Source organism: Myotis nattereri (genome assembly GCF_964212035.1).
Source record: "Myotis nattereri genome assembly, chromosome: 17".
In the NCBI taxonomy this organism is placed as follows: Eukaryota; Metazoa; Chordata; class Mammalia; order Chiroptera; family Vespertilionidae; genus Myotis; species Myotis nattereri.
In genome coordinates, this window is record NC_138092.1 from 51087787 (window position 1) to 51107203 (window position 19417).

At 54.2% G+C, this 19417-nt stretch overlaps 1 protein-coding gene across 1 annotated transcript; it reads left to right on the plus strand.

The window, feature by feature from the left end:
- Nucleotides 1–611: 611 nt before the first annotated feature.
- CA3 (carbonic anhydrase 3) lies at nt 612–10580 on the plus strand. The gene is made up of 7 exons (XM_081111050.1): nt 612–1326; nt 1895–2092; nt 4306–4424; nt 6022–6114; nt 7073–7135; nt 8270–8425; nt 9687–10580. Exons 1-7 carry the CDS (start codon nt 1293–1295, stop codon nt 9804–9806), a joined length of 783 nt encoding a protein of 260 aa, XP_080967176.1. The 5' UTR covers nt 612–1292; the 3' UTR covers nt 9807–10580.
- The last annotated feature ends 8837 nt before the right edge of the window (nt 10581–19417 follow it).

Sequence of the window (19417 nt, forward strand, 5' to 3'; positions counted from 1 at the left end):
GTTTGCTTGAATTTTCCGAACTATCTGGGTTCTTGATTCCACAGGGCTATTGTGTGGATCCAGTAATCCCGGCACAAAAATACCCGGGGAGTGACTCCCCTGGCGTCCAGGTTATGAGCGGCTCAGTCTTTCCACATGCCTGGGGGATGAGCTAGCCCCATGCGAGTTCCTCTTCCAGCTTCCTAATCCCACAGGCGAAACAGCGCCCATAGCAGTCAGATCGGCAGGACCTGCGGCTGCAGCCCTCGGAAGGCTCTGCAGCGGGTGCCTCTCGGGCGTCTTTTTGCATCACGACTGCCTGGAACTAAGGAGAAGTTGAGAATATAAATATCGACCACACTGACTCCTTCCCTGTGCGCCACAGCAGACATTTATCTCCCTGGCGCGAGGCCCTGCGGAGACAGCTCCTCTCCTTTCGCCTGGATCTTCCTTATAAACAACTTGGGAGAGGGAGGGAAGCAGCGCAATGCTGTACCCCCACCCCCACCCCCCTGGCGCCTTTTCTCCGAATTTCCCCGCTTGTCCTGGAGAGCGAGGTCGCGGTTTCAAGCAGCAGGCTCACTGTGTGCATGCCTTCCAGCCTGCAGAGGGCTCTCACTTCCCCTGGGCAGGGGCGCAGCGGGGAGCTGGGGTCCCAGGCACTGCCGCTCTGTGGTCCCAGGGTCCAGCCCAGCTCGCTTCCGGCCAAGGGGACCCGGGTCTGCAGGACGCCGCTGCGGCTCCAGGATGGCCGCTTCCTCAGGCTCCGGGATAATGCCCTCCCCGGCCTTCCTCCCGCCCGCGCTCCTAGAACTTTTCAAGCCCCTGCGAGGGAGCCCGCACCGCTGGCCCACAGGCGCTTCCTTCTAGGGCGTCACGGGGTCGGAGCGCACAGCCGCCGCCAGCGCCCGGGGGAGGGGGTGTCTTAGGTGGCGGCTGAGCGCGACTGCAACACCCTGTTTACCCCCAAAATAATGCACGGTGCCAGGGGAGGGGGCACCAGGCGAAAGGCGCCGCATCTGTGCCCAGGATCACGGGCGGGGCAGCCTCGCAGCTCCAGGGGATGGGACGGGAGCGGGGGTGGCACGGGGACCTCCGCCCACCCCACCCGACAGCTGTCAGCCCTTGGCATTCATTGGCTCCCCCACCCCGCCTCCTGAATACCACCCCAGCCAGCCTAGCCCCCCGCCCTCCTTGCTGACCTAATAAGGCCATGCAGGGTGTGGGGAGCTGGATAAAAGGCGCTCCGCACGGGGCCTCTGCAGACAGCGGACTCTGCAGACAGCGGGCAGCAGCCACCAGCGAGCACGACCATGGCCAAGGAGTGGGGCTACGCCAGCCACAATGGTGAGTCCCCAACGGGTCCAGGCGCCCTGCACCGCACGGACCGGGTGCCCTGCACCGCACGGACCGCAGTCCGCGGGCAGCTTCAGAAACGTGCGTGGAGGGGTCGGATGGGGACACCACGCAGCGCCACCGCTGCCCCTTTGCCTCTATCCGGGCAGCCTTCCCTCGGAGCTGGTGTCACTCCCTGCGGGAGCGGGCTGGCTCCCTTCCCACGGCCACGCTGCCTCCAGGAGCCAGACCTCGCAGGTCCAGCTGAGTGGCCCCAAGTCCGGGCTGCGGGCACGCACCTCTCAGCCCGGTGCGGGCACAGGGCGGGCTCTGAGCACCACCTGGGGCCAGTCTTTCCGTCCAACCGACGGCAGGAGGTGGCCCTGCGCCCATTGCACAGAGCAGCCGCGAGGCTGGGCCCTGGAGGAGGGCGGGCGGCTCAGTCTCCAGGTGCAGGAGGAGCCCCTGCCTCCGCGCAGCCGGCCCGGCTGCCATCCACGCCCCCGCAGCCACGCGGGTTCCTCACTAGAACGAGGGTCCGCATTGTGCCCCGCGTTAACAACCCCCCTTGCCTGCCCAGGTCCTGACCACTGGCACGAGCTTTACCCAATCGCCAAGGGAGACAACCAGTCGCCCATCGCGCTGCACACGAAGGACATTAAGTACGACTCTTCCCTGCAGCCGTGGTCGGCCTCCTACGACCCCGCCTCCTGCAAGAGCATCCTGAACAACGGCAAGACCTGCCGGGTGGTGTTCGATGACACCTACGACCGCTCCAGTGAGTGTGGCCCTCAGGTGGAGCTCATGGGGGTCCGCAGCGGCACTGGCAGCCCTTGGGACAGTCACAGCCTTAGGGGGAGAGGGACTCCGCCCCTGGAGATGGGGAGGAGGGGGCTGCGCTCTGGTCCTGGGGCACCGCGGGCGGGAGGGGAACGTCCCTGCGCTCACTCTGCGCGGCCAGGCCCCCACGGCTGAGAGGAGCTGGGAGGGGAGGGGCCGTGCGCACAGGGGACTGGCAGAGCTCTCGGTTCCAGGGCCTTCCCCGCGGGTCCTCTGCTTCCCCCCACACATGGCAGAGCTTCCGTTCTACAAAGGGAGGAGCAGCGCAGAGAAAGGAGTGGGCGGCCCTGACGTGAGGGCGGGGGCCCTGGGGGAGGACAGGGCCAGAGTGAGGAGGAGGCTTGCCCCTCCCTCCGGGTTTGTCTGATGGGCCCTTCCGGAGAGTGTTTTTAAGTTCCTGACAGTTTCTTCTTGGGTGTGTGTGTGTGAGAATGAAGAACCCCGTCTTTAAAACAGCTCTTAATTGTACCTACACTGTTAGCAAATCAGTGGCATCTTTAAGGGGCTGACTAGAAAGGCTGTTTCACTGTACACGAGGTAAGTCTCCCCTGAATATTTTGGTGCTTGACGTGCAACAATACATCTTCTGATGACCCTATTTGTAAAAAAGTTAAAACCACCCTTATTGACGCACACACAGGAAGATTCTCGATGATGTCATAGAAAGGAACAAGCCACAGTTCCTCCTACCGGGAGTGCCAAGGCAGGAATATCATAGAAATAGACATTTTCTTAAGCAATAATCTATGTTGCTTATCTCTTACCTTTCTCTCCATTTAAATCAAATGCCATTTGGGAGGATGAACAACAGCCTGAAACAGGACCAATTAGGTTGGGCCATGGACATGCCATTGGGGTCAGCGGGTGGCCAGCCCCGTGCAGTGCCGTGGGCTCGTCCTCACACGTTGGAGGCGTGTCCAGGTGACTGTGCCAGCGGTGGGACAGGACATGCGGCGCATCAAGCATGGCTCCCGCATGACCACGCTCACGGGAGCCTCGCTCTGCCGTTTCAGACGGACGGACGCTGTGGTTCTCCAGGCCGCTTCAGGGCCCGTAGGCGGGCAGTTCTTTCTAGAACTGCATTCTATGATGAGCCAGCTGCTATTGATAAATAATTTTACTTATTTATTTATATTTCAGAGAGGAAGGGAGAGGGAGAGAGAGATAGAAACATCAAGGATGAGAGAGAATCATTGATCAGCTGCCTCTTGCACACCCCCCAGTGGGGATCGACCCCGCAACCCAGGCATGTGCCCTTGACGGAATCAAACCCGGGACCCTTCAGCCCGCAGGCCAATGCTCTATCCACTGAGCCACACCAGCTGGGGCCTCAATCTTGAGTTGAAGGTTTCTGCATGGTTCCCACATCCTCCAGGGAATAATTCAGCCACTCACTCACTCCCTGGGCCGGCCGAGTGATGTGAAACCAAATGAAGTGACAGGACGGAGGCATTTGGACAGCAGCTCCAGTTCATGCCTGGGAGTGCTCGTGTTTCACTGGGCATTGATCGCTCCCCTGGGAAACCTGGCTTCCCACTTCCTCTCATTGGAACAGGCCCTCTAAATGGCAGCTCTGGCTTGGAATAGGAAAGTGGTTGGAGAAAAGAACTCACTTTGCTCAGTGCCCCGCTGGGCACCATGATGAGCAGTTCAGTCCTTAATCTCCTTTCATCCTCCCAGCAGTCCCAAATGCTGGTGCTATTAGCACCTTCCCAGAGAAGGTCAGCAACTTGCCTGAAGACACAGGGCCAGGGGGGTGGGCGCAGGGCGGGGAGGGGGGAGGGCACGGCGCGGTGGGGGGGAATGGGGGAGGAAGGGGAAGGGCACAGGGCCAGGTATCTGTCTGGCTCTCAGCCGGCAGCCACTTCCCACTGCTCCACACACCCACCCACACTCTGCTTGTCTACCACCCCAGGGCTCACCCTGCTGCTTTGCTTTTATGCTCATAAATGTTAAATTGAGATTTAAAAAAATAATAAAACGAGCAAACAAACAAGACAGGATGGAAACAGCGTTGGCTTTGATAGATGCCAAGACTCTCTTTGGAAGAGGGGGCCCGTGTGGCCCGGGGGCACCCCCCCCCCGCCCTCAGGGCAGTGTCGGGTGGGGCTCGGCGGGGCCAGCACCCCGCTGACCAGCTTCTCCTCGCAGTGCTGAGGGGCGGCCCTCTCAGCGGGCCCTACCGCCTGCGCCAGTTCCACCTGCACTGGGGCTCCGCGGACGACCACGGCTCCGAGCACACCGTGGACGGGGTGCAGTACGCCGCCGAGGTAGGAGCCGCCGCCGGGGAACAGCCAGCCGCGCCTCCGCTCTGTGCCCAGCCTGTAGCTTTGCCAAGAGCTGCGGACCTTCTGGGCTAGCGGCTAAGGGTTAAGGGGCGGGGTGGGCGCCCGAGGGAAGAGTTCCGAGGTGACACTAAGAGCTTGGACAGCAGCTGAATAGAAGGAAGTCCTGGCCAATGGGATGCTTACAGGTGAGCACTGCTGAGCCCTCTGGCAGCCCCACGAGGCAGGGGACAGGTGGGGAAACCGACGCACAGCAGGCGGCGTCGGAAGTCCCCCAGGGGGCGTGCCGGGCTCTGCCTCAGACCGGCTGCCCCTGTGGAAAGAGTTCTTCAGGTGCTTTAAGAACAGCACTCAGGAGTGCTGCCAGCACCCAGCCCTCTCCTCACGAAGGCTGTGTGTGCGTGTGTGATTGCATGTGCACATACATTCACACACACAACGCTTAATATGAGCAAATAGTGCTCTTTGTCTCGGTGAGTCCATTCTTTAAAAAATATATTTGATTGATTTTCCACAGAGAGGAAGGGAGAGAGATAGAGAGTCAGAAACTTCGATGAGAGAGAAACATCGATCAGCCGCCTCCTGCACACCCCCCACCGGGGATGTGCCCACAACCCAGGTACATGCCCTTGACCGGAATCGAACCTGGGACCCGTCAGTCCGCAGGCCGACGCTCTATCCACTGAGCCAAACCGGTTTTGGCAGAGTCCATTTCTAAAAAGCACAATTTGTAGCTCGGATCAAGGCCCCGAATTACAAGGAACTAAGACAAGCCTTCTGCATGTTCTCTCCATGAAGACAAGAGTGTTGGAGGCGAAGGTGCCTGGTGCCCAGAGGAGAGCATCTTCCCGCCCTCCCCCTCCCGGCAGCTGGGGCAGCGCAGGAAGCCAGGGCGCGGGGACACTCTCAGGCAGCTGGCTGTTGGGTGAACTAACTCTGGGAGACCCACAGGCCCTCGCGTGGCCATCCGCCCACAGCCCCCCTGAGCCCGGCGCGAGACACTCCTACTGCCAAGGCCTCTAGACATCTCCCCCCCAGTTAAGTGTGCGCCTCACAAATACAGGGGCTTGCAACCTGACCTCTGTGCGTGGGGGCACCTCTCACGTTTGATATTGTGTGAACGGCTAGGAATATTGTGTTCCCTTGCCATTCTACGTGGCTCCATATGGGCCTTGGACTAATTTACCTGGTGCCTCTGTTCTCAGTTAGGATGAGGTACCCCGACTGCGAACAGGAGGCTGATGTAAGACGTTCACATCCCTGCTTGCCCCCCTGCTTCCCAGTTCCCTGTGGCTGCAGGTGCTAGCGGACTGAGCTGTCTCAGTCAGAGGAGGGAGCAAATCTCTGACTTCACAGCTCAATTTTTATTCATTGTTTATCACAAAGTCCTAAATCTATGTATCCTCCTTTTATGCACATTTGAACATTCGGCATGTCACCCAAATGGTGGCTGTTACTGTTAGAATCCCACCAGCTTCTCTGCGCTCTCAGCGGCCTCGGGCCGGGAGCCGCTGGGTGTCCTGCGGGTGTGTGACACGGTTCCCTGGCGCTGGGGATGAGCTCACAGCCTCTCTGCTTCCAGCTGCATCTGGTTCACTGGAACCCGAAGTACAACACCTTTGGGGAAGCTCTGAAGCAGCCGGATGGCACCGCCGTGGTGGGCATCTTCCTGAAGGTGAGGAGCCGCACGGCCACGTGCCTTATTTCCAAGCTGACTTCCTTTCCCACGCTCAGGGTGGCACCGTTCACTCCCCCCTTTTGCTTAACGAGGAGCAGAATGAATTTCAGTATTCATTCAACTAATGCAGGTATTTCTGCTAAGACCAGCTCAAAATGTCTGCTTTCCCTTAAAAGTGTACCTTTTGCCATATTTCTCAAGATGTGGATCTGTAGATGAGTGTGGTGTGGAGGGCAGGTGGGCAGCACGGCCCATTACCCCTTCCCACGACTCATCCCACGGCCTGCACAGCAGCAAAGCCGATGTTGGGGACGCTGTGATGCTGGGCCCGGCCACACATCCCCCAGGCTCAGGCAGGCCACATGCTCAAGGTCTCAGCGGAGGCAGCACGGGGAATGTGTGTGTTGTTGAGCCAGCCTCGGTTTAAAGAGGCCTTAGTGTCGTTAACACAAGACTTTAGTGGTAACATAATCTAGACTCTAAGCCAGGAGTGGACACCTGCCTTCTTTCTTTCTGAATGACCTGATTCATCTTATGTTCTTCCTTCACTGGTCATGTCCCCGCTTGGACACAGCTCCACAGGGAGGGGGTGGGTCTGAGTGTAAAGACGGATGGGAGTCTAGTTTTAGGTACACTGAGTCCATTCTGGTTCTAATTCTATCTTAAAAAAGAAAAACATGGAACGACTTTGCAAAGAAGGTCGAGGACACAGAAGCAGATCAACATGCAATTTTGTGGTTCTGTCCTTCAGAGGCCTGGAGTCCAAGTTTAGTTCAGAAAATGCAAACTCTGAAATTTGTGGGGGAGAAAGAAATTTATGGTTTGCTCAGTGCAAGAATTCCTGGCAGAGTTATGAGTACTGGTTGCCGATGGATGGGTCAAAACTGGTTTTTGAGACAGTCCTACATTATGGAGAAGGGAAAAGTGTAATTATTGGTTTTCTATTTTCTTACAGATAGGACGTGAGAAAGGCGAGTTCCAGCTGATTCTCGATGCGCTGGACAAAGTGAAGACAAAGGTAAAAAATCCTCCTTTTCCCTCCGAGAACAGAGAACGAGATCTGTCAGCTTTCTCTTTCTACATTTCAAGTGTATTTCCTTCACCTGAATTCTGTTGCCAAGTTTGATGACTATGCTAAGCACATATGCAGATAAATACCATTATACCCGTATGTTTACAGCTTTAAAGCCCTTTCACATGCATTAGCTTATGTAATGCTCACTGTCAGTTTGTTACACAACAGCTTTCTCAATGAGTGAATGAGCTATGGCCACCCCCAACACATGCACACACCACATACACACACCATATACACATAGAACATGCACACACACACTTATACCATATGCACACACACTATATACACACAACCACATGCATACACCATATGCACACACACCACAGGCACCCCCCATATGTGTACACATATACAACACACACCACATGTACACACAAACACGTCATACACACACAACAAATGTACACACACATTTACACACATGCACCATGTATGCACACACAACACAGCACATGAACACACACCACATGTGCACACGTGAAACAGCAAGTGCACATATCATGTGCACCCACATGTTACATGCATACACGCAATGCACAGCACCTACACACACACACACATTTGCAGAGGTGCCATATGTGGCTGCTGGTAGCACCCACCTATGGCCACCCTCGCAGGAAACCCCTAGTGAACCCGCTGGGACTGTCTTCGGCTGCTCCATCGAGTGCGGGTGCGCTTTGCCACCACAGGAAGCATTCCGCGTTCAGCAGAACCTGAGCCTCTTGTTACCATTAAGGCCCAAAGATTAACTGATGTGAATGGTTTTTGTTGCAGTTTAGCGAGGTTTCTCCTTTTGTTGGGAAGTGGTAGAACTACAGCTCTGACAGCTGATGAGGAATAACATTACAGGACTGTCCCAGAGCCAGTCAGACCTCACCGGCCTGCTGCCCTTTGCCCTTTGCCCTTTATTTCTGAAGGCACATGCTTTGTTTAGAAGCTCCGTTGTCTCTACGGCCTTGAATTTATTCTGACAAACACAGTGGTGAGGGCCTGGGGAGAGCGGTATGCACGCTTAGTGCACCTGCCTCCTCACCTGCCCATCTCGCCTGCCCACCCCCCCCCCCTCCCGCGCAGGGCAAGGAGGTGCCCTTCACCAACTTCGATCCGTCCTGCCTGTTCCCCGCCTGCCGTGACTACTGGACCTACCACGGCTCCTTCACCACCCCGCCCTGTGAGGAGTGCATCGTGTGGCTGCTGCTCAAGGAGCCCATAACCGTGAGCTCCGACCAGGTGAGCCGCGGCACGGTTCCGTGGGAGTGATGCTAAATTGAAAGTGTACAGCTGCCCCGTGGAAGCTCAGAGAGCTGCCCTGCACCAGGGGATCACAATGGGCCCGGCAGGTACAGCCACAGTCAGCCTGTCCCACCTCCCACAGCCTGAGGTCACAGTGGGCCTGTCACACACAGTCAGCCTGTCCCACCTCCCACAGCCTGAGGTCACAGTGGGCCTGTCAGACACCTCCCACAGCGTGACTTCCTCGGGCACCGGGATAACGCACACCATTTCCAGGCGGCTGTGATGCTGGACGGTGACTGAGTTTATGCTCTGGAAACACTTACGGGTTTCGATGAACAACACTTTGTTCACGGGAGGCGGCCAAGTGCAGGGTAGGAGGCAGGAGGCTCACTCCAGGCCTGGGGAGGAGGTGCAGACCCTGGGGAGGGGATGTCACCTGTGAGGTGCCGTACAGTAAGCTGAGGCTCAGAAAAGGCAAGTGATTAGCTGGTGATCACACAGCCACGGGCAGGGCCTGAGATTCCCCCTCCGGCTTGTCGGCTCCAACGCCCCGACGCCCTCCTCACTGCTCCTGAGGACCGCGCAGCAGCAGCGATGGAGGAGACTGGAGGCCAGGCTCGGGGAGAGGAGTGGGCAGCCCGGGGAGGCGGGGTGTGAGGAACGTGGGCTCCCCGGCGTCTCCCGTGCCCAACGCAGCAGCTTCTCTGCCTCGTGGACTCAAGTTCACGCGGTCGTTGTTATCAACAGATCGGGTTTAACTGGTACAAATATTTTGAAAGAGGGAATTTCTTAAAGGAGAAAAACTAAAAACATTTTCATGTAGAAATATAGCATCACTGACAAGAATTTCCTAAATTCATCTCCCTAAAGAGAAAGAATCAGTTCTGAGCATTCTAAACGTAGCGCGATTGTTAGTTCCTGGAGCTCTTTGAACAATGGATTCCTGCATGTACCCAGCGAAGACGGCTTACTGGTGCACTTTGCACCGACATTGTCCCCTCCTCCGTGAAATGAACTGTTTCAGAACCCGGGGAGGAGGCTCTGACCGGGGGCATGCGGTCCTGCATGGAATAGTTTTCCGTGTGAAGAAAACGCCTATTCCACCAGGAACTGGTCACCCGCAGCTCGGGACTGAGTGGGAGGCAGGCGCTGTGTTTGCTGATCTTGTTTAAAAGCCATGGTTTCTGACTCTGTCGCACGCATTGTGTGTCCACTTTGTCTGACGTGGAGCTGACCACCTCCCTTTGCCCTGCAGATGGCCAAGCTGCGCAGCCTCCTGTCCAGCGCGGAGAACGAGCCCCCGGTGCCCCTGGTGGGAAACTGGCGCCCACCGCAGCCCATCAAGGGCAGGGTGGTGAGAGCCTCCTTCAAGTGAGCCCTCCCCACAGGGAACCCGCCCCCGAGAGCGGGTCCCGCCTCCTTCCTGTGCTCCTTGTGCCACATGTATTTCAGTCTCCACACCGAGCGATGAGCGATGCAATCACTGACGACAGGATGAGCAGGAAAGCACCTGGCCTTTGTAACGATCACCTTTCCTAGAAAAGTAGCATTTGTAGCGCAGTTTCAAAAAAGAGATGGAAGAGTAAAGATATAGGAAAAGGACTATTGGGCACCGTTTTTCTGTCATAAATTTCACAGAAGTTCAATTTTACAATTTTCACGTTACCCATTGGCCATTTTAACAGCTTAGTGAGAAATCCTATATGTAGGTGCGGAGGCATGTGTAAGTCATATAGCAATTAAACTTGACCAGACAGGAACTGAGATGAGAATGTGTTTTAACCCTTAACTAAACCAACAGAGGCCCATGAGGTATTAAAATTCCAGCTCCTGTAAAGATGGCCTGGTTTTGATTATCAATGAAACAAAGACACATTCGACCAGGAGATTTAAGAAAACATGACCTGGTATTTGAATTTTTTCTTCCTAAAGGTGGTTGACTGTTGCCTAATACTTTTCTTTCCCGGAAGGAGGACACTTACTTTTAATTTCGCTCCTTTGGTTTTGCATGCTTGTTAACTAAACAGCCCGGATCTCTGAGTTGCGGGTGGGATTCACGACTCCTGGCACAGGTGGGGCGATGTCTGACGTGCAGTGAGGCGGGCAGCTGATCAGCAAAATAATAAAGACATGACTGCGAAGAGTTCCATGCCCTGGTGTGTGTGCTGTTTGTTTTTAATGCAAAGGGGTTGCACATGACAAAACAGGGTGAAACTATGAACAAGCCCACATACTGAGTTGGGTTGGATGCTCCACCCCCTTGGCGTGGTGAAGACAATTAGTGGGAGCCTCTGAGGAAGCCGCAAAAGGACCACATGGCCATGAATTTGAGAGTAGTCTCCAGAGGTCTGAAGGCTGGTTCAGGATTTGGGGTTCATACCATAGGTGCCCCTGAGGGACAAGGAATGACCCTGGTCCAACACGTCAAAAGTCCATCCACTTAGCCTGGCCAATGTGGCTCAGTGGTTGAGCATCAGCCTATGAACCAGGAGGTCTCAGTTCGATTCCAGGTCAGGGCACATGCCCAGGTTGCAGGCTCGATCCCCAATGGGGGGTGTGCAGGAGGCAGCCAATCAATGATTCTCTCTCATCATTGATGTTCCTATCTCCCCTTTCCTCTCTGAAATCAATCCTATATAATAAAAGCCTAATATGCTAAGTGTCTGGTCTATGGGTTGCTGTTCAGTCAAAGCATAATCTACACTAATAAAAGAGAAACATGCAAATTAACCATCACTCTGCCACTCCGCTACACCCACAAGCCAGGCCCACCAGCCAATCAGGAGCGAGTGTGCAAATTAACCCAATCAAGATGGTGGCAGCCACGGAGCTGGAGCGAGGAGGAGGCTTGGGTTGCCCCTGGTGATGGAGGAAGCCAAGCTTCCCACCCGCCTGGTCGGCCCTGGGCTCTGCTCAAGGCTACAAAGTTTCAATTATAGAAGATAAATAAATCCCAGATACCTGCTTTCCTCCGCTCAAGGAGGCACTGAAAAAGAAAAAGAAAAAAAGGAAAGGCTGGGAGCTTGGGTTGCTGGAGGCCATGGTCAGCCTGCAAACAGCCATCAGCCCCTCACTCAGGCTGGCCAGGCACCCCAGTGGGGACCCCCACCCTGAAGGGGATGTGGCCAGCTTGAAAACAGCCCTCAGCCCCTCACTCAGGCTGGCAACACACCCCCAGCAGGGACCCTCACCCCATGGGGTCATGGCTGGCCAGCAAACCACCACAGACCCTTTGCCCAGGCTGCCCCATGCCCCAAGGGAACTCCCACCCTGATCTGGGACACACTTCAGGGAAAACCAGCCAGCCCCCACCTGTGCACCAGGCCTCTAGCTATACTAATGAAAGGGTAATATGCTAATTAGACTGGGAGACCATCCAGGAGACCTTCCGGACATTCTTCTTGACAAAGCCATGGTGGCAGGGCTGCGGTAGAGGCAGTTAGAGGCCAAGAGGGGAGGGCAGTTGTGGGTGATCAGGCTGGTGGGGGGGGTGGGCCTGTTGGGGTTAAGCAGACCAGCAGGGGGGCCAGTTAGGGGCAAGCAGGCCATCAGTGGGGGTCAGTGGAGGTGATCAGGACAGCTGGGGGGGGGCAGTTTGGAGTGAGCAGGCCAGCAGGGGGGCAGTTGGGGGCAAGCAGGCCAGTGGGGAGGGGAGGTGGGGGCGAGCAGGCCAGCAGGGGGGCAGGTGGGGGGGAGTAGGCCAGTGGGGAGGGGAGGTGGGGGTGAGCAGGCCAGCAGGGGGGCAGTTGGGGGAGAGCACACTGGCACTGGGGGCAGTTGGGGGTGATCAGGCTGGCAGGGGTGGGGCAGTTGGGGGCAAACAGGCCAGCATGCAGAGTGGTTAGGGGCAATCAGGCAGGCAGGCAGGCAGGTGAGCAGTTAGGAGCCAGCAGTCCCGGATTGCGAGAGGGATGTCCGACTGCCGGTTTAGGCCTGATCCTACCAGCAGTAGGACATCCTTCGAGGGGTCCCAGATTGGAGAGGTGCAGGCTGGGCTGAGGAACATTCTCTCCCCCATGCACAAATTTCGTGCACCAGGCCACTATCCTATCTAATAAAAGAGTAATATGAAAATTAACCATCACTTCACAATAAAGATGGAGCCACCCACAGCCAATAAGGAGGGAATATGCAAATTGACACGACAAATATGGCGGCGCTGGCCGGAGCCATGGAGCCAAGCCGGCTGGAGTGCGGGCATGGGAGGCTTGGCTTCCTTGGTCTTCCCAGCCGGCTCCGTGGCTGCTGCCCACACAAAGCCATAGTGGCAGGGCCAAGGCAGAGGCGGTTAGGGGCAATCAGGCCAGGAGGGGAGGGCAGTTAGGGGTGATCAGGCCAGTAGGGGGAGCCAGCTGGGGGCAAGCAGGCTGGCGAGGGGGCAGTTGGGGGTGATCAGGCTGGAGGGGGGGAGTTGAGGGCAATCAGGCCAGTAAGTGAGGGCAGTTGGGGGTGAGCAGGCTGGCAGACAGAATGGTTAGGGGCAATCAGGCAGGCAGGCAGGTGAGTGGTTAGGAGCCAGCAGTCCTGGATTGCGAGAGGGATGTCCGACTGCCAGTTCAGACATTCCCCAAGGGGTCCCAGATTGGAGACGGTGCAGGCCAGGCTGAGGGACAACTCCCCCCGGCCCCGTGCATGAATTTTGTGCACGGGGCCACTAGTGTGCTAATGATATGCTAAGGCCATTCAACCACTCGCTATGAAGTGCATTGACCATCAGGGGGCAGACAGTTGACTGATCAACCAGTTGCTATGACATGCACTGACCATCAGGGGGCAGACGCTCTGACCGGTAGGTGAGCTTGCTGCTGGGGTCCGAATAATCAGGACTGAGCGAGACAGGCCAGACACGCCTTGGAGCCCTCCCACGGTCCCTGCCCGGCTGGCCAACCTCCGCGCCCCTCCCCGGCCCCAATCGTGCACTGGTGGTGTCCCCCAGCCTGGCCTGGGCCCTCTCACTATCCGGGAACCCTCGGGAGATGTCCAAGAGCCAGTTTTGGCCTGACGGCGGAATGACTGGTGGCTATGACATGCACTGACCACCAGGGGGCAGATGCTCAATGCAGAGCTGCCCCTGGTGGTCAGTGCACTCCCACAGCAGAAGCACCACTCAGCCAGAAACCCGGCTTACGGCTGGAGAGCGCAGCGAAGGTGGCAGGAGCCTCTCCTGCCTATGCAGCAGCGCTAAGGATGTCTGACTGGCGGACATCCCCCGAGGGCTCCCGGACTGCAAGAGGGTGCAGGCCAGGCTGAGGGGACTCCCCGCCCCCCGCCCCAGAGTGCACAAATTTCATGCACCAAGTCTCTAGTATATATATTTAAAAGTCCATCCACTTAGACCTTCAAACTACTTACTGTCTGTAGACATAAACTTTGATGTGCGTTTCACCACCTCACTGGCTCATGTTAACTGACTAGAAAGGGAAGTGGTGCTGGGCCAAGAGCCCCAGGAGGCGGGAGGTCAGGCAGCAGAGTCCCAGGAGGGAAAATAATTTAATGGATCGCCACTTGGGTGAAGTGAAACCAGGTTGGTCAGTGCGAACTGGATGTGTTAATTAAATCCCTTGCAATTAGGAGGCGTGGAGCGTTCATCAATTAGCGGAGAGGTGCAGCTCATCCTCTCGGGTAGGCCTGCCGTAGTCATGCTACAGTGCTGTGAGCTGTGTCCAGGGCACACTCCACGCGGACACACGTGCCAGTGCCAGCCACAGGCTTCAGGTACGCAGCCATGGCCAAGAACTGTCTTAAGAGAAACTGTCTGGTCAGGGGAGCAAGCTCCCTGGACTGTGAGCTCCGTCAGGCACAGATATGAGTCTGGACACTGACATTCCCATATCGCCTAGTACTGTGCCTGGTACTTAACACATGTCCAATAAATATTCAGTGAGTAAATGATGAACACAGGGCAACTGCGCACCTTCTCAAACAATACTTTACTCGACAGGGTTCAAATTAGTACTGGTTTTTGCTCATCTTATTTCATTTTTAGATCTCCTTGGGAAATGATTTCTTTAGCTTCAGGTGATCACTTTCCAGTAAAACATTACTCTCCCCCTCCTCACCCCCCATCCCCCCAGTCTGGGTCGTTGCTTACAATTATCACCCAACTTAGAACTTCCTCCAACTTCTCCCTGGGCTCACAGTGCTGAGTTATTATAAATGTCCATTTGAACGTTGAAACCACACTGGGACCTTATTCAGTGGCGGGTCCTTTTCCTGGGGGTGCACAGACCTCCAGACAAGCACATCTCAGGCCCAGCAGGCAGAGGGAGCAGGCCAGGAACTGCGGGAGGAGGGCCGGCGCGGGCGCCTTCCGTTCTGCAGAGTAGCATCAACATAGGGCAGAAACTAGTTCGAGCTGAGTCGTAATATTCAGATGACTATATCCTGAGAAGCCTGTGAATGGGCATCAGAATCAAGAACTTGCTGAATTTGAGCACTGCTAGGTCTCCAGGGTGAGCCTGTGTCACAATCCCCACTAATGGCTGACGGTGTGTTATGAAGCGATAAAGACTGCACAGCACCGCGGACCTGAAGCTCTTTATGTGGGTCAGTGGGTGCTGGTGCAGATGAGCAGACGTGTTCTACACAGAACTGGTCAGGCTGCAGGTGTGTCTACCTGGGATCACGAAATAAGTACCGTTGGCCAGAACTATAAACAAGCTGATTACGTGCGAAAACTCAGTATGCCAGTCATTCAAGTGAGAACTGGCAAAAATAAAATTGGTCTGAAAGAAATTCATAGGGTTCAAAACCACACATAAGATTAATTAGACGTCAGTTTCTCTTCTAATGTCTTCTTATTTGATATTAAAGAGTAATTCTGGGCGTAAGCATAACATATTGTAGCAGAGGAAGAATAAGTAAGAAAGGAAAGAAAAAATAATGATAACTGTGAATGTCAGGTTAAATTGTTTTCAGATTTAATGCATATACATTTAATGGTTTTTTAAAAAACTACCCTAAGGCCGCAGAGTTAAAATGCAAAAATAAAGCCATGTTTGCATGTCATTTTTCATCTGGGCCACTAGATGGCAGCACAACAATTATAAAAATGACAAAAAGCCAGCCTGTGTTTCAGAGCCATGAGGTTTGCTTTATTCTTGGACACCCTTTCTCCTCCTTTCAAACGCTTATTAATGAACCATTAATGTCGGTCTACAAAGAAAAGATGGGGAGGCATTGTTACATATTCTTGAAAATTTTAAGAGCCAAAAATGAGGCCTGGGGGGTTAAAGGACAGTAGTTATTGAACTGAAATTTAAATAAATGAGAAAGAAACATTCCACAGCCTGCCCAGAGGCCTCCATTCAAGCCACACAGAACTTGCTGGCTGTGTGGCCTCAGGCACGTTCATGTCTCTGTGCCTCAGTTTCCCCACCTGTGAATAAGAGGGTTGTTTTAAGTATTCAATGGGCTGAGTTAGTATAAACCTCTTGGATTAGTTACTTTAGCATGTAATAAACTCAGTAAAGGTTAACAATTACCTTCTATAAACTGGTTATACTTCAACCAAGAACAGTTTTAATGGAATATGGAGTACCTGAGGTCATGTTCTTTATGTCTCTATTAGCATCATGGGCCTGATGTCATCAATTAGAATAATGCTGCAGGAGTTGCCGAAGCAGGCCCCTCTAACAGGCCCCCTCTGCGACTGGCACTGGGGAAATGAAATTTAGAAACAAGCCAATGGCCTGTCCCATACAATGTGGCCACACCAGAAACCAGCACAACGTTAGGGGGTGGCGTGAGCCCGGGGACTCTCCGGGGAAGGCCCTGCTCCGCAGCCCAGCACCGTCCCTGATGACAGGCGCCGTGGGCAAACACCCAGAAAATAAACAAGGAGAGCCGTGGGTGAGGGGTGCCCCGCTTCACTGACTTCTCAGGGTCAGCGGACAGAGATTCGGGGCTCTGCACGCAGGGGAAAGCCATCTTCGTGGTGAGTACAGAAGGTCTACTGCCGTGAAATTAATTTGGGGCTTGTCTGGGCACATCGCAGAATCAGAACCCTGGATGAGTTGCCCATGTCAAGCTGGGAGACAAATGTATACATTTGGGATGACCATCTTATCGCACAAAAGGAAATGAAAGAGATGAAGCATGAAATCCAAGATCAAGGGGATGAACTGGGAGCTAATGAACCCCTTTGGATTTGAAGGTGCCTAGTGGCAGCCACCTGACAACTTGACCAGGTGATAATCACAGGTAATCAGCAGGGGCGAGAGAGCGAGAGAGCGTCTAACAGTGAGGTCACAGGGGACCGAGTGCAGAGCAGCGGCACAAAACCCAGCGATTTGAGAGCTAATTTTAGCCAGAGAGACTCGACTCTGAAGTAAACAGAATTGGATTCTCCCTTGTATTTAAATCATGTCCGGGTAGAGGAGGGGCCTGGGAGCTCAAGGGAAAGATTTTAGCCATTAAATGTGCATATTCTTTGCTTCAACATGTCCATAAATTTGTCATACTCACCTGACTCATTTAACATTTGAGTGGTTCCTAACACAGGTGATCAGGGACTTCTTCCCCCAAGGACACCTAGCTCCCATGAAAGAACATTAGACATGCAGCCTTTGAACTCACTGTGCAATCTGGTCCCAGAACTCCCACCTCTGCTCCGGGTGGAATCAGCCCAATGGAGGCCCTGAGGCAGGCGGGGACACTGGGTGTTTGGGGGCCCAGGGAGAAGGCTTGGCTAGGGAGGGAGACTGGAGCCAAGCAGAGCAGGCAGAGAGCAGGGCCATCCAGGGAAGAACTAAAAACTGAGCAGCAAGGTGCAGGTAGACAACCATAAAGAGGCTGCTTTTCAGGGAAGACGTAGGGTTGGGTTCTTGTACTGGGAACCAATTTTTGGAGCAACAAGTACATTTAAATCTCATCTGTGATGTAACTTGGTGTGTGTGTGTGTGTGTGTGTGTGTGTGTGAGTGTGTGTGTGATGAGTAATGGAGGCTGGAAGGCTATAGAAAAGTAAGGACTCAACCTGTCTTGTTATTCTACTGAGGCCCCAGTACCTAACAGCATCTGAAACCTAGTCAGTGCTCAAAATGTATTTGTTTAATGGAGGAATGGGCAGATGGACAGACAGATGAGTGGAAGGAAGGATTAGAGGAAAGGAGGAAGAAAGGATCGGTGGATGGATGGAAGGGTGGGTGGGTGGGTGGATGGGTGGGTGGGTAGGTGGGTGGATGAATGGAAGGGTGGGTGGGTGGGTGGATGGGTGGGTGGGTAGGTGGGTGGATGAATGGAAGGGTGGGTGGCTGGATGGGTGGGTATGGATGGATGAGGCAATGAGAATCCTAAAATACTGAATGACACTGGACAACTATGAGCTGGTGCGAGGTCTGTCCCCATCCAGGAGTTCTCGGAGGAGGGCAGGGGTTTCTGTTGCCACTACCCAGGCCTCTCTGTAAAGAGACTATGGAAGGGGAAGGGAAACAGCTTTATATGGGTCAAACCTTATCCTTTGCAAATTTAAGTTTAAAAAATGCATTTCACTTAGTATGGGAGAGGCATGTTTAGGAGCTATAGAGCACATCCTCTACCCAGAAACTTATCTCCTTTCAGCACCTGCTCCTGGGTGCTCACTGCAGAGGCCGGTTGGCAATGAGCCTGTGCCACTGGAGCGGTGGCAGGAATCAGCAGATCGAGTCCAGCACTTGAACTTCCACGCATTCACCTCCATTTTCCCACTTGTGACTTTCATTCTCCATGTTCTGAGCTTTGTGTGAAGATGCCCACAGCAACTGCCCACCCATTAGCGGATGTCTCCTAGCTCAAAGTTTGTCGTGGCCGGAGATGCACAACGTAGGCTGATTTTGAAAATTCAGTAAGCATTTCCCACTGACATATTCTGTCCCACGCCAACCAACCAGGTGGTCCATTCAGGTAAATTCCTACCCTCCACAGACAACACAGACTACACTCCACACACGTACTCATGCTCTTGTAATCACTACCTAGAGTGTACTCATAGCTGAGATTCCTTAGGGGGAAAAGATTTTACTCAGTGAATTTACCAGAAATCACACTTGGGGTGGTGGTGGTGGTGGGAATGGTATGTTGTTGTTGTTGTTGGTGGTGGTGGTGGTGGGATATGTTGGTGGTGGGGGGGGGATGTGGTGGTGGTGGCGGTAGTGGGATATGTTGTTGTTGTTGTTGGTGGGATATGTTGGTGGTGGTCGTGGGGGTGGGATGTGGTGGTGGTGGTAATGGTTTGGTGGTGGTGGTGGTAGTGGGATATGTTGGTGGTGGTGGTGGGAATGGTTTGGTGGTGGTGGTGGTGGTGGGAATGGTTTGGTGGTGGTGGTGGTGGTGGTAATGGTTTGGTGGTGGTGGTGGCGGTGGGAATGATATGCTGGTGGTGGTGGTAGTGGGATATGTTGTTGCTGGTGGGAATGGTATTTTGTGGGTCAGCTCATAACTTGATGATCTAAACAGCCTGCCTATTATAATTTTTATGAAACAAGTATTTTAATAATATTTCATCAGAGAAGGTCTAATTTCTTCCTTTTAGTTTGTTCTCTCTAACAGAGGGCCTGTTGCCATGATGGCGAGGCATGCTCAGCCTCTGTCCTGTGAGCTTAATTGACTGAAACATTGATTGAGCCCCGGGAGGGCAGAGGGCCCCAGCGGAATCACGACGTAGCCTCGGCGTCAAGAACGCCTGCAGCTGGCTCAGCGACCTGAGCTCTGAGCTGTGTTCGCTGTGACAGCAGAAGTAGACCAAATGACGCCAAACCTTCCTGAAAGGGTTTCATGTTTTTCAAAGTGTGTATGTGTAGATGGTGGTCGCCTAAGACCATCCTGCATATCAGATATTTACATTACGATTCATAACAGTAGCAACATTACAGTTATGAAGTAGCAACGAAAATAATTGTATGGTTGGGGGTCACCACAACATGAGGAACTGTATTAAAGGGTCGCGGCATGAGGAAGGTTGAGAACCACTGGACTGTAGAGTGTGAAAGAAATAAAACAAAATCAAAGA

What these genes read in the sequence shown, in the direction of transcription:
- CA3 (XM_081111050.1), top strand. Translation starts at nt 1,293, where the DNA reads ATGGCCAAGGAGTGGGGCTACGCCAGCCACAATG. An exon ending in GGGTGCAGTACGCCGCCGAG is followed by an intron (nt 4,425 to 6,021) that starts GTAGGAGCCGCC and finishes CTCTGCTTCCAG; the next exon opens with CTGCATCTGGTTCACTGGAA. An exon ending in TAACCGTGAGCTCCGACCAG is followed by an intron (nt 8,426 to 9,686) that starts GTGAGCCGCGGC and finishes TTTGCCCTGCAG; the next exon opens with ATGGCCAAGCTGCGCAGCCT.